We start from the raw sequence: 14,417 nt of genomic DNA on the forward strand, positions 1-14,417 counted from the left end.
TTTTGGTTTAGCACCTAGAACGTGATTATATTTCTCATAGATACTTCAGATGCAGTGTGATATCCTGACCAGTGCTGTATGAGCCTTATACAACTGCCTATATAGTGTGTTAAACATGTGTATCCTCCAATTCCAGATCCTAAGTGTCAGTGTCAGGAGCACGTGGTCTCAAGCCAAGAGACTAGGTGATCCTAAAAAGACAAGTGAGAATGAGTCGTGAGTCAAAATCAGATGGGCCAATCCAGCTTTTCCCGACCACAGCAACTTCCACGAAATTTGGGAGAAAACAGCCACTGTAAAGAGTCCATCGTACCAGTAGAATAGGAGTCACAACACACAGTGCTGTTTTATCTCACATAGAACCTTAAGGTACCGTCACACTAAGCAACATCGCTAGCAACATCGCTGCTGAGGCACAACTTGCTAGCGATGTTGCGGTGTGTGACATCCAGCAACAACCTGGCCCCTGCTGTGAGGTCGCTTGTTGTTGCTGAATGTCCTGGACCATTTTTTAGTTGTTGCTCTCCCACTGTGAAGCACACATCGCTGTGTGTGACAGCGAGAGAGCAACAACTGAATGTGCAGTGAGCCGGCTTCTGCGGACGCTGGTAACCAATGTAAATATCGGGTAACCAAGAAGCCCTTTCCTTGGTTACCCGATATTTACCTTTGTTACAAGCATCCGCCGCTCTCACGCTGTCAGTGCCGGTTCCCTGCTCCCTGCATACATAGCCAGACTACACATCGGGTAATTAACCCGATGTGTACTCTGGCTAGGAGTGCAGGGAGCCAGCGCTAAGCGGTGTGCGCTGGTAACCAAGGTAAATATCGGGTAACCAAGAAACCCTTTCCTTGGTTACCCGATATTTACCTTAGTTACGCTTCGCTGCTGGCTGGGGGCTGGTCACTGGTGAGATCTGCCTGTTTGACAGCTCACCAGCGACCATGTAACGACGCAGCAGCGATCCGGATAAGATCAGATCGCTAGTCGTGATCGCTGCTGCATCGCTATGTGTGACACCACCATTACTGAAGGTAATTGGATCCATGTGTAAGGGAAATCTTGTTACAGGCCTCCTGGTGGTAGATTATGGACCCAAGACAAGAAGACATCCATTAGTGTTGTGATACAATCAGGTGTATTCAAGTAGAAAAGTCTCGAAGACGCGGACAGCACTAAGATGTTCACTGAGAATCAGTCTTTCAGAAACATTAATGCTAAAAGCTGCATCATAACGGTAAGAAGCTTATTCTTACAATTGCCTTACTCTTTCTAATCGATTAATCTCAAAATCTGGTGAGGTGTAAGTAGTGTTGCGGTCTGGTGTTTCTAATGTGCTCATGCAGGGTCCCAAGGTGAGGTCAGAGCAGTGCACAGTAACAGTGTATGTTCATCCCCTTCGGTTCCAGCGAGCCGCAGGAATGAACAGGTAGTAAAAGGTATCATCGGGGAGGGGGGGGGGGGTCCTGCACAGATTAGTACCTGAATCAAGGGAAGGGAAAAACAAAGAAAAACTACAGAACTAACAATATACAACATTGTAAATCAGTGTTAACAGGCTGATAATATAGCAGGTGAGCAGTGCCTGCAGATTTTATTTATATTGGACAGGACATTACAATTTAGAACCTTTAAAATCTGCAAAATGTATTCAAAGTGATACTTATCGAACTATCGGTGGCCACTGTACCATCAGAACAGGAGTAAATAGGTCCCAATAGATAATGACAAGCATTTTATCACATTCGTCATGAGGGGGTGGAGTAAAGGCCCCTTTACACACTGCAACATCGCTAGCGATATCGCTGTAAAGTCACTGGTTTTGTGACGTAATAGTTACCTCCCCAGCGACATTGCAGTGGGTGACATGCATCAGCGACCTGGCCACCGCTGTGAGGTCGCTGATCGCTACAAATCGTTCAGGAACATATTTTGGTCCTTTGTTTGTCGCTGCGCAGCATGCATCGGTGTGTTTGACACAGTTACAACGACATTGTTAGCGACTTAGAACCCAGCCCATAGGCGTGCTATAGCGTTGTCTTTCCCGCTCCCTTACCTCCGATTGGTGGTCGCTGTTGCCGTCTGATTGGGCGGCTTTAATTGAAAAGGCAACTTTAGCGCTTCTGTCCTTTGTTTCAAAGCTACCTTGTTCCTGAGCGTGCTGGTTTGCGGATTATTAGAGCGTTCTCCAGTCTGCAATACTATAAAGCCTATACGGTAAGCATTTGATTGAAGCTGTATTGATGCTGTATAGATAAACCAGTGTGGAGTCGCCACGCAGAGAACTCTACAAAGATCCGCTAAGCAACAGAAGCTCAGGAACAAAGGATATACAAGCGCGACTTTTGCCAATCTTTCCAAGCTTGGGGTCGCCAATAAGAACGCAGTAGCAATCACCAATCGGAACTGAGGGGGGGGGGGGGGTGTAAAAAAGGACACCTAGGTGGCTTCAGCGCCAAACACCACGCCCCTAACATAGGTGTGAGTCGCCAAATAGCTGCTGTGTGACACGTCCCCAACGACCAGCGAGGTCGTTCTGCAGGTCCGTATCGCTGCTGCGTCGTTGGCCAGATCTGCCTGTTTGACAGCTCACCAGCGACTGTTTAGAGACTTTCCAGCAATCCCGGCCAGGTCGGGATCGCTAGAAAGTCTGTGTGTAAAGGGGCCTTAGATTTGTGGCATAAAGAACACCTTCCCTTGTCATGATTTGACAAGCTTGCCTCGTTATGCCCTGTCCCAGTGCCAACAATTTTGATGATTTTGTTGTGAAATTGCAATATTCTGAACACTTGCATAGCCTCATACCGCGCAAATATTTTTTGACTCCAAAGCTTTTTAAGTCAGAATTGTGGCATTAAAGCTTTGATGAATTGGGGCCATAGTGTTTATTAATGAAACCACTTGTGATAGAAATCTGTCAGCCCAATTGTGGGAAATCAATGAATTATGCCGCCACTTCCAGAATGCAGAGAATTAGAGGTTGAGAATGCAATTGAAAACTGATACACAATACTGGAATTACTAACACAAGACAACTTATTTGGAAATTTAAAATCGCCACGGTACTCTTTAAGCCCTAGTTCATCCCGTAAGTTCACAAAAGCTTACAATAAAAAGCCAAAACAAATGTTAAGAAGAAAACAAACTTTATTAAATAGCTGTATGTACACTTTGGAGGGAAAAGAGAAATGGCTATTTTCCCTGCAGGAACCTGGATTATAACGGTGTATGATGGTCAGAAAACCAACAGAGAGATAATATTAGGAGACTGATACAAAGTTTGACAGTGTAAATAGTGTTCACTAAAGAGCAGATCAAAACAGTAATGTGAGCTGTAAGGAAGACAAATAAGAAATTAGTGGCACACACAAAAGATGGTGCTGTACAGAGCCGAGTACACACAGGACTATCTACAGCCATTTATATTCAATGTTCACATTTCTTTATTTCATGGTCCAAAGTAGGTTATCAACATTTTGCTAAACATTTACAGTGAGGGGGAAAGAAAACTGCATACTCCAAAAGAGCCTGAAATACCAGTCAGGGAAGCATAACTAAAAAGACAAAGGGTAAGAGATCATCATTAAGAGTCAGGACACAAAGGGGAAAATATAATGCAACAAACTTTAAGGACCTTTTTTTGGTTGTGCATTTTGTGCTCTTTCGATTCATCCAATAAAGCAATGAAACGGAATAAGAGCAAAGGTGGGAATTAGCAGGAATACATTCCCCCACCACCATCAGGGACAATGCTTCAGAACATTTTATGAGATAAGGCACAAGGAAAAAGGAAAAGCAACTCAAATACAACACACCAACCTATCCAGGGAGAAGGAAACTGATCCAGCTCCGTACTCTTCCACCAGGTGGACATGAAATGGTCATAGAAATGTATCCCAGCCATAATGAAACTATCCCGCAACCATAACTATGAGTCGGCACAACATGAAAAACATTTAGTAAAAACACAGGAGTCATAAAGCCAATATTGGTTTTCTAGTCAGCTGATATCTCTACGGACATTTCTCAGGAGAGCGTAAAAATGTGCAATACTACAAGCATATAAGTGCAATTGTTGCATACACATACAGATAATGCTTGAGATCAACACTTCTAACAGTGTGGTGGGGGAAATGCAAGAAATTGTAACTACGGAAAGGCATCCATTCAAGTGTTTATGTTTGCATGTTCTACGTATGTTATAAAGCAAATTTGGATTCGTTCTGCAGAGTGCACCCGTTACTTAATGACATTTGGCAGATTGCTTGAGATTCCAGAATCCCCAAGCATAGACAAAGGTCAAAAATTGCTATATCTCTGCAGTCATTTTCCTCCTGAATGTAAAGTTATGCAACTTCCAAAACTATTTTTTAATAAAAACCAAAAACATACTACCATTTTGCTGCTGTTGGGCATATGTAAATCCCATGTCTATCAGAGAGCTACAAAAAGGGTTACAGATCCATCAAGAGGTTTTGGTTTCACTTTACCTTCGCTCAGCGTTAAGGGTGCTTCACACACAGCGAGATCGCTGCTGAGTCACGACCTCGCTGTGTGTGACACTAAGCAGTGATCTGGCCCCTGCTGTGAGATCGCTGCTCGTTACACACAGCCCTGGTTCGCTTTTTTATTGTTGCTCTCCTGCTGATAAGCACACATCGCTGTGTGTGACAGCGAGAGAGCAACAATCCTGAATGTGCAGGGAGCATGAGCCGGCGTCTGACAGCCTGCGGTAAGCTGTAACCAAGGTAAACATCGGGTAACCAAAGGTGGTTACCCGATATTTACCTTCGTTACCAGCGTCTGCAGCTCTCACGCCAGTGCCGACTCAAACACGTAGCCGGAGGACACATCGGGAAAATAAGCAAAGGTTTGCTTATTAACCCGATGTGTGCTGTGGCTACGAGTGCAGGGAGCCAGCGCTAAGCGGTGTGCTCTGGTAACTAAGGTAAACATCGGGTAACCATACCCGATGTTTACCAGTGTCCACAGCTTCCAGACGCCGGCTACCTGCAATCGCAGCGTCGCTTCCACGTCGCTGCTGGCTGGGGGCTGGTCACTGGTCGCTGGTGAGATCTGCCTGTTTGACAGCTCACCACCGACCATGTAGCGACGCAGGTCAGATCGCTGGTGGGATCGCTGCTGCGTCGCTAAAGTGTATCAGTACCCTTAGATATAGGAAAAAAGGGTAGGGAGTTGCACACAGATCTGCATGGAGAGGGGGGTAGGTTTTATGGAGATCAAAGAAAACAAACTTACACAAGGAGGAAAGCACATGCAGAGTGCAGTGTTACAGCTGTGCTTAACCTTCAACTGGTGAGGTGGGGTTTGCAACACCCCAGGGAAATTTTGTTCAGCTGGCATGAATCATCAATGTATTACATTTTCCGATACTTGTGGGTGTCAAATTTGGTATACTCGTCTGTAATCAATCGCCAATAAGAAAACGATTAGAAACCTAATTTTTTACAGAAAATGCAAAGATCACGTTTCTTTTAAACACTGGGGTATAGGAAGCCCCACATCACCAGTTGAGTGACAAAAATCCCACCTCACCAGTTGAGGGTCAAAAATGAAAGCAAGTGAAGACAGCAGCACCCTGAATATAGACAGACCTCACATCAAGCAAGTGTTAGGCCGGGGCCACACGGGAATCTATTGCGATCATCGCATGACACTCGGCTTATGCTGGAAACACAGCAGGAGCAGAGTGTCACTGCGACTGAAGTCCGATCGTGCGATCAGATCTTAGCTGCGGGGGGCGGCCAGCATTCAGGAGGGGCGAGCCAGTGCTGAGAAGGGGTGGGCCGGCACTGCGGAGGGGAGGGATTTATCTCCCTCTCTCCTTCGTAGCCGGCTACTGCCATTTTCGCCCTGCACTCGCGGTACACGTGTACTGCGAGTGCAGTGCGATTTTTCTCTCGCCCCATAGACTTGAATGGGTGCGAGAGAAACCTGGATCGCATTGCACCCGCAGCATGCTGCGATTGTTTTCTCGGTCCGATTAGGGCTGAGAAAATAAATCGCTCATGGGTGCTGACACAGGCTAATATTGGTCCGAGTGGAATGCAATTTTTATCGCACTCCACTCGCACCGATTTTCATGCCGTGTGTCTTAGGCCTTATAGGGAGGGAACTCTCCGACAACAGAAATATCTGAAACTTAGGCTGTAAACTGCTTATCATCGAGTCTGAATGAAAGTTCCAGCCTGAAACCTAGTGCAATAATTATTAACTTAAGGTAATTACAAACATTTGTAAAAAATAAAATGTATCCATTAAAATGGTGTTTATCATCTTCAAGATGACACCTGCTAATCTAGACGAAACAGCAGACTCAGGAACAGGGTCTCTGAATGCCCTCAGACAAGGTAAACTAAGATATGGGTGATCATAGGATAAAGTATTTTGGGGGGAACTTTAGTTACATTTTAAATGCCAAGTTACATTACTTTTCAAAACTCTGTATCCAGTCTAGAAAATGCTCTGCGAAGCAGTTCTCGCACATCTGTATGGGACCATTAAAAACAAAAAACACTTCTAATCACAAATCTGTATAGCTACATGCACTCATCGAAACCAAAATTGTATTTTAATGCTACTCAACAACCCTCATCAGTGTTGCAACTGGCAAATTTCTTTGTGAAGTAAAATATATCTTTGTACGGTGTTAGCCAGTAGAGAAAAAAAATTGTTTAAAAGAACTGAAGTCCTCAGTGGTTGATACCTTTTAATGGCTAACTGAAAAGATGGTAATAATAGCAAGCTTTCGAGACTACTCAGGTCTCTTCATCAGGCATGGTACCAGATCTTTTTCTGTGCTATACATAACAGCTTTGAGACATATATACAGCATTCTAGAATGCTGTATCAGAGGGGTGAAAGATGCTGGTCCTCATTGAAAACCTAGTCACAGGATCCCCTGTAAAGTAGTGGCATGTGAAGTGGATTGAAGAACACTCATATGACCAAACGTTTTCCAGAAATACATTTTTCAGGTGCTTTTTCTAGCTGACCCACTCTCAACACAATTTACATTGCCTAGAATACTATAGGTACAGTCATATAGTGTTGGACAAAAAGATTGTCAGGATCCAATGCCTTGAAAACCTCCTATTACCTTCAATTCCCTTCTGACTAGTAGGTTTGGCGCGTCATGCTGCAACGATGTTGAACGAAGCCTACTAAATCAGAAGAGGTGCTGGGAATGTTGGCCAGCATGAGGTGATATTGCAGGGCTTTGGTCATTGGGACATTAACCAGTGATAAGCCGGCTGGATGAGGATCCTGCAAGTGCTTTCGTTCAACTTTACCAGCACCCCATTTCTTTCCTGTTACTCACAAAACTCCCCAGAAACAGCACAATGGTATGCCCATGCTCCAAAACAACAGGAAGAGGAGGCCACTGTCATGTTGGCCAGTGGTGCTATGTTGAGATGAACGGACCTGTTGAGGTTCAGGTTTATCTGGACTTTAGATAAAGTGGAGTTTGGACCCCGAACAAGACCTGAACCCCATTGGAAGTCACTGATTGGGCAGTTAGGGTCTCCGTCCCCATACAGCCAGCCATAAACATAACACTTACGGGGGCAGGTTTGTTTTTGGTATTTTGGTGCACACTACATCTGATAGCACTGAATTTACCCCCAGTGAGAGCCATTCGAACACTGCAAGCGGCATGCACTAATGTCGAACTCAAGCACTGACTGTTCTGTAAAGTCAGTGTTCGGTACGAACACTGAACGTTCCTATTTCGGTTTGCTTCTCCCTAGCGGTACAGGAAACTTCTGGGGTCATGTGATCGAATTCAAATATGCTTTTTCCGGAAAACCTCTTAAGTTTGCGGTCTAGGCTGTTCAGCTTTCAGAGCATTGGCTAGGCTGGATAACTAATATGTTATGTAGTTCTGCTGTTAACTTAGAATGGTAAGAAATGAAAGGAATTAGGAAAAATATAAGAGAGTTGAAAGTAAATAACAATAGGAACTCCTTTTTTGCAGAACGAAAATGGTGACCGGTGTAGATTAGATTAAAATTGTGCAATGACAAAAAAATGTATCTGCTTTTTTGCCGCTAGAAACAGCGCTACTTATCCATTAGCAGTGTCAGACCTGAATCAAGTGAATTTAGCCACGCTGCAAAACCAGACAGCGTGAGTGATGCTGGAAATAAATACAAGTGCATCTCAATAAATTAGAATATCATAAAAAAATTTCAGTAATTCAATACAAAAAGGGAAACACATTATATAGTCATTACACACAGTGATCTATTTCCAGTGTTTATATCTGTTAATGTTGATGATTATGGCTTACAGCCAATGAAAACCCAAAAGTCATCTCAGAAAATTAGAATTACTACAAAACACCTCCAAAGGCTTCCTAAGCGTTTTCAATGGTCCCTTAGTCTGGTTAAGTAGGCTACAAAATGGGGAAGACTGCTGACTAGAAAGCAGTCATCGATACATTCCAAAAGGAGGGTAAGCCACAAAAGCTTATTGCTGAAGAAGCTGACTGTTCAGAGTGCTGTATCCAAGCATATTAATGAAAAGTTGAGTGTAAGGAAATCGTTTGGTAGACAAAGGTGCACAAGCAACTGGGATAACAGCAGCCTTGATAGGATTGTTAAGAAAAGGCCATTAAAAAATTGGGGGGAGATTCACAAGTAGTGGACTGCTGCTTAAGTCAGTACTTTAAGAGCCATCACACACAGACGTATCCAGGACATGGGCTACAAGTGTCACATTCCTTGTGTAAAGCCACTCATGACCAATAGACAACGCCAGAAGCGTCTTACCTGGGCCAAGGAGATAAAGAACTGGACTGTTGCTCAGTGGACCAAGGTGTTTTTTTTCCAGATGAAAGTAAATTTTGCATTTCATTTGGAAATCGCGGTCCCAGAGTCTGGAGGAAGAGTGGAGAGGCCACAATCCAAGCTGCTTGAGGTCTAGTGTGAAGTTTCCACAATCAGTGATGGTTTGGGGAGCCATGTCATCTGCTGGTGTAGGGCCAGTGTGTTTTATCAACACCAAAGTCAGAGCAGCCATCTACTAGGAAATTTTACAGCACTTCATGCTTCCCTCTGCCGACAAGCTTTTTGGAGATGGAAATTTAAATTTTCCAGCAGGACTTGGCACCTGTCCATACTGCCAAAAGTACCAATACCTGGTTTAATAACCACAGTATCACTGTGCTTGATTGGCCAGCAAACTCACCTGACCTAAACCCCATAGAGAATCTATGGGGTATTGTCAAGAGAAACATGAGAGACACCAGACCCAACAATTCAGACGAGCTGAAGGCTGCTATCAAAGCAACCTGGGCTTCCATAACACCTCAGCAGTGGCACAGGCTGATCGCCTCCATGCCATGCCTCTTTGATGCAGTAATTCATGCAAAAGGAGCCCCGACCAAGTATTGAGGCATTTACTGTACAGACTTCAGTAGGCGCCAACATTCCTGAGAATAAAATCATTTTTTCAGTTGGTCTTATATATTTAAAATTTTCTGAGATAATGACTTTTGGGTTTTCATTAGCTGTAAGCCATAATCATCAACATTAATAAACACTTTAAATAGATCACTGTGTGTAATGACTATATAATATGTGCCTTTCCTTTTTTGTATTGAATTACTGAAATAAATTAACTTTTTCATGATATTCTAATTTATTGAGATGCACTTGTATATTTCATATGCCTGCATAGCCAATATCACTAATATAGACATTAGGATTACTATCCCTTAATAAAAATGAATAAACATGACAGGGAAGACAATGGAAAGAAAAAAAAAAAAATAAAAAAAAAATATTAAAACAAAAATAACCAATGGACACAATGTGACACCTAAAAGCGTTTATTGTATGCAACAAAACTTAAATATGATCATGTGTACATAACACGGTGCACAGGCAGCATCAGGGAACATTTAAAGTGTCCGCTAACCCTTGTACAAAATGCGGCGTGCACACTCAATCTAAAACTGAAAGTTGGAAAAATTTTCTGAGACAAACAAGAAACATGGACTGCAGAAAGGCAAAACACACCTGTAAAAGGGGTCGCCGTTTCCTGTAAAAAGCCACCTAATGCAGCCACTTTCTTTATAAAAAAAAAAAAAAAAGGGGGGTGGGAAGGGGGGAAAACGTATTTTTTTTTTTTTTAAAAAAAAAAAACAACAACTTTTACCTTGTTACGAAAAACCAGGCAACCAACATTATATTATCAAATGTCGGACCGTCTTGCTTATCCAGTACAGTATCCCAAAATGAACATTTCATCAAAACAGCATCTATGCGAAGTGATACATAGTTTAAAAAAATATGTACATTTAGCTAATTCTGAACCCAGAGCGGAGGGGTGAAAGGAGGAGGATTAATGAAATGTCTGCTTAAAAAAAAAAAATAATAAAATAATAAAAGGGTGAATCCCTCTCCTATTTTGTGCAGAGAGATAAGCGGAGCATAACATTCTTAGGGTCTGGGGTGGGGTTCGGGCCAGGGTCTGTACATGTCATTCTATTTAAAATGTAGACTTGCAAAGCAATTTTTTTTTTTATTTTTTTTATACATAAAAACAGTTTCTAATTCATTAGTTCAACACATTTCTCCAACAAGCGTTTTCCTTGTCCCTGGTTGTGCCTTGCCTCTATGTACACCAGCAGTACAATCTGTTTACACAGCAAGTCCTATGTGCAGGGTCAAAATTCACGAGAAGCCAGCTGCAGAGTCAAAACGGCACCTTTCGGCTTTTCTTCCAGAGCAGAATAAACCAGACACTTTGTGTCCAGGAGACCCGGTACAACATACTGTGATTTCAATGGATGGAAACAAAAAATTAAAAATATTCCTAAAAATTCATTGAGCTCATTGAAGACTTTACATGTTAGATATTTTTTTTGTGTTTGTTAAAAGTAGAAAGCAGTTCATGTTTGAGCAAGTTTATCTTATTCTGAATAAAAAAATGGAATTTAATCTTGAAGTGTGGAGCATGCCTGGTGCCGGACAGTCACTTCTGCCTCGAGTTCAGGACCTTTCTTTTTACCTGTTAAGAAAAACCCCAAAAAACCAACAATGTGGCATAAAAGCATATCGGATCTGTAACACATTGTATACTTATACTCCAGGCAATTACAGCGGCATGTAAAATTTTGGCCTCTCCTGGTCAAAATTACTGTTATTGTGAACAGTTAAACAAGGTGCAGATGATTTGATCTCTAAAAGGCATAAAGTTAAAGATAACATTTCCTTTGTATTTTAGGCCAAAAAAATAATTTTATAATGTAAAATATGAAAATTAACAAAAAAAAATAAATAAAAAAAAAAAAATGGGCAGAGGCAAGTTTGGGCACCTTGCAGCACTGCTTTCGGCAAGTATCACAGATTGTAAACGCTTTTTTTGTAGCCAGTCAAGAGTCTTTAAATTCTTGTTTGAGGGATTTTCGGCCATTCTTCCTTGGAAAAGCCTTCCAGTTCTGTGAGATTCCTGGGTCGTCACATGCACTGTTCTTTTTAAGTCTAGCCACAGGTGTGAGGGCCATTGTAAAACCTTCAGCTTACGTCTTTTGAGGTAGTCTACTGCGGATTTAGACGTATGTTTAGGATCATTATCCATTTGTATAAGCCATCCTCTTTTCAACCTTTTTTTACTGATGGTGTTATGTTTGCATCAAGAATTCATTGAAACTTCATTGAATCCATTGTTCCCTCAACCTGTGAAATGTTCCCTGTGCCATTGGCTGCAAAATAACTTCAAAGCATGATTGAGCCAACCCCATGTCTAATGGTTGGGTTTATGTTTGGAGAAAGCTCAGTTCGGAGGGTTCATCCAGACTTTATCTAAAGTTTGGTTTGGGATCTGGACTTGACCTGAACTCAATGGAAGTCACTAATTGGGCAGTTCTCCGCCCACATGCAGCCAGTCAAACAGATCACTTCTAAGGGTGGGGTTTTTCCTTTTTTTTTTTTTTGGTGCACACTACATCTCATCATCCTGCTGTTACCCCCAGTGCGAGCTGTTCAAACACTGCAAGAGGCTCACATTTGGCTGAGTACCGAAATGCTTGCGTGCGTGGAATGCATACGTAAAGCACCTAGTCTCCGAATTCGAACTCTACAAAAATATAAAACCCTAAAGTCTGTGTTCAGTACGAATACCAAACTTCTGGTTCGCTTATCAATATTTATGTTCTTTTTCTGAAATTCAGTGCCCTTTTTTCTCCACTCATACCTTTGATCATTGTGGCCAAAGAGTTCTATTTTAACCTCATTGGTCCACAGGACTTGTTTGCAAAATGCATCAGGTTGTTTAGATCATCTTTTACTTACTTGGCAAGCCAAATTTTATGGTGAGGACACAGGAGAGGTTTTGTTCTGATGACTCTTCCATGAAGGTCATATTGTGAAGGTGTCTCTGAACTGTAGAGCAATGTACCACAACTCCAGAGTCTGCTAAATCTTCCTGATGGTCTTTTGCAGTCAAGAAGAGTTTCTAATTTGCCTTTCTAGCAATTCTACGAGCAGGTCTCACAAATTTTGCTTTGTCTTCCAGACATTATCTTGACTTCCATTCTTCCTGGTAACTGCCATTTCTGAATTACATTTTGAACTGAGGAAATGGCAACTTGAAAATATTTTGAAATATTAAAAGCCTTCTTCTGCTTTGTGGGCCACCACCATTTTCAGAGTGCTAGGCAGCTGCTTAAAAGAACCCATATGGATGCTGTTTTTTGGCACAAGGTTAGAGGTTATAAAGCTGTGAAATCTGCATCACCTGCTATTCCTAACGATGATCGTGAACAAGTCATAACCCCAACGGGCTAATTAACGTCTGATACCTTTGTCAAAGTTATCTGAGCACACAAATCTCCACGGGTGGCCAAACTTTTCCATTGGCCCATTCTCCTTTTTTTAATTTTTAAAGTGTAAAATTGAAATATATATTTTTGCCTAGAATACAAAGGAAATATGTTTAACTATGCCTTTTAGAGATCATGTCATCCTCAACTTGCTTAACCATATACAATAACAGTAATTTTGATCAGGGGAATCCTAAAAATTTTACATACATCCCATTGTATAAAACACGTCTCACGTACAAATAGACATTAGGCAAACAAATATTAGCCAGATATATAAAATTCTGTGATATGGAGGGTGGTATGTAAGGTAAGAATATTTTTGTGAGAATAGGCAGGTTATCAGTGTAGCTTGGGGTGGTGCTGTTCATTATTCACATCAGAGGTATACATAGGACATCTTGTCTGACATGTACTGTAGATGAATCTTATGCACTCAGCATTAGCAATAAAACAGATGTTTGCCAGAATTTTGGGAAAATAGAAAAAAAAAAAAAAACCACCAAAAAGGCTTTATTGGAAACCATCAGATTACCGTTAGCCTGCACAGAAACATGCTGGATTTCCAATAGCGCCTTTTTGTTTTTTTTTTTCACGAGATCCTGGCAAACCTATTTTCGTGCTGGTAACTATTGTCTTTAAGATTCATTGTTACGGTTTGCCTTGCATTTTTAGAGACAGTGTAGATCACAAAAAGCCTAGCTTCAGTCTAACTATTAGAAAAGTCTATTTGTTTTGTACTATTGGGAGACACCGAACAAAGTTATAACTGGCTGCTTAGAGGACACTAAGTAGTTAAAGTGTAACCATAGTTTTACATTTTTATTTCATAAATTAATAATGCACTTGAAAATAAGCAACTTTGTGATGCATATTATCAGACAGATTTGCTTCTTTCTGTGCCAGAATTGATCAGTTATTACATTTCTCAATTCTGACGCTAAATCTGTATTCAGTGAAGACTTTCCCATTACTGAGATAAGAGATGGTGGCTGTTACTGACGAGATTCTAGAATGACGGAAAATGGGAGGAGCTAGAGGCAGAGCTCCGCCCCTCCTTTCTCTTCTATCTACATAGATTCTCATCAGTAACAGCCGCCATCCCACATCTCAGTAATGGGAAAGTCTTCATTGAATACAGATTTTACCTCAGATTTGAGAATTTTGATAACTGATCAATTCTGGCACATGAAGCAAATCTGTAATGTATATTATCAGACAAAGTTGCTTATTTTCATGTGTATTTATGAAATAAAACTTAAATTGATGAATACACTAAGAGTTTCTACCTCTCACCAGTTATTCCCCTCTTACTTAAAGTGAGTTAATAAGTTTGGATCTAGTAGGAGAAACAGAAAAACACTAAAGATCAAATGCCAAAATGTACCAAAACCGTAATATCACCATGACCAGACCCGGGAAGTAGGAACTTCTTGAAGAGTATAGATGAAGTTTAGCAAAAGACAGGTGGTTGCTGTGTTCCCCAATGAGCGGTACAAGAAATAAGAAGAAAATGGCAACCTTCTCGTCAGTACCTCAGGACCATTGATAGACACAAGCAAG

At 41.6% G+C, this 14,417-nt stretch overlaps 1 protein-coding gene across 3 annotated transcripts in view; it reads right to left on the minus strand.

The window, feature by feature from the left end:
* Window positions 1-9,841: 9,841 nt before the first annotated feature.
* Window positions 9,842-14,417, minus strand: part of PDS5A (PDS5 cohesin associated factor A) — a 239,055-nt gene continuing 234,479 nt past the window's right edge. For all 3 annotated transcript variants that reach the window (XM_075346978.1, XM_075346977.1, XM_075346976.1), the window contains one exon: window positions 9,842-11,041. In XM_075346978.1, the coding sequence (XP_075203093.1) occupies window positions 11,006-11,041 (36 nt within the window). In that variant the 3' untranslated portion in view covers window positions 9,842-11,005. The remainder of the gene's footprint in view (window positions 11,042-14,417) is intronic.

This window comes from Anomaloglossus baeobatrachus, chromosome 1 (genome assembly GCF_048569485.1).
Source record: "Anomaloglossus baeobatrachus isolate aAnoBae1 chromosome 1, aAnoBae1.hap1, whole genome shotgun sequence".
In the NCBI taxonomy this organism is placed as follows: domain Eukaryota; kingdom Metazoa; phylum Chordata; class Amphibia; order Anura; family Aromobatidae; genus Anomaloglossus; species Anomaloglossus baeobatrachus.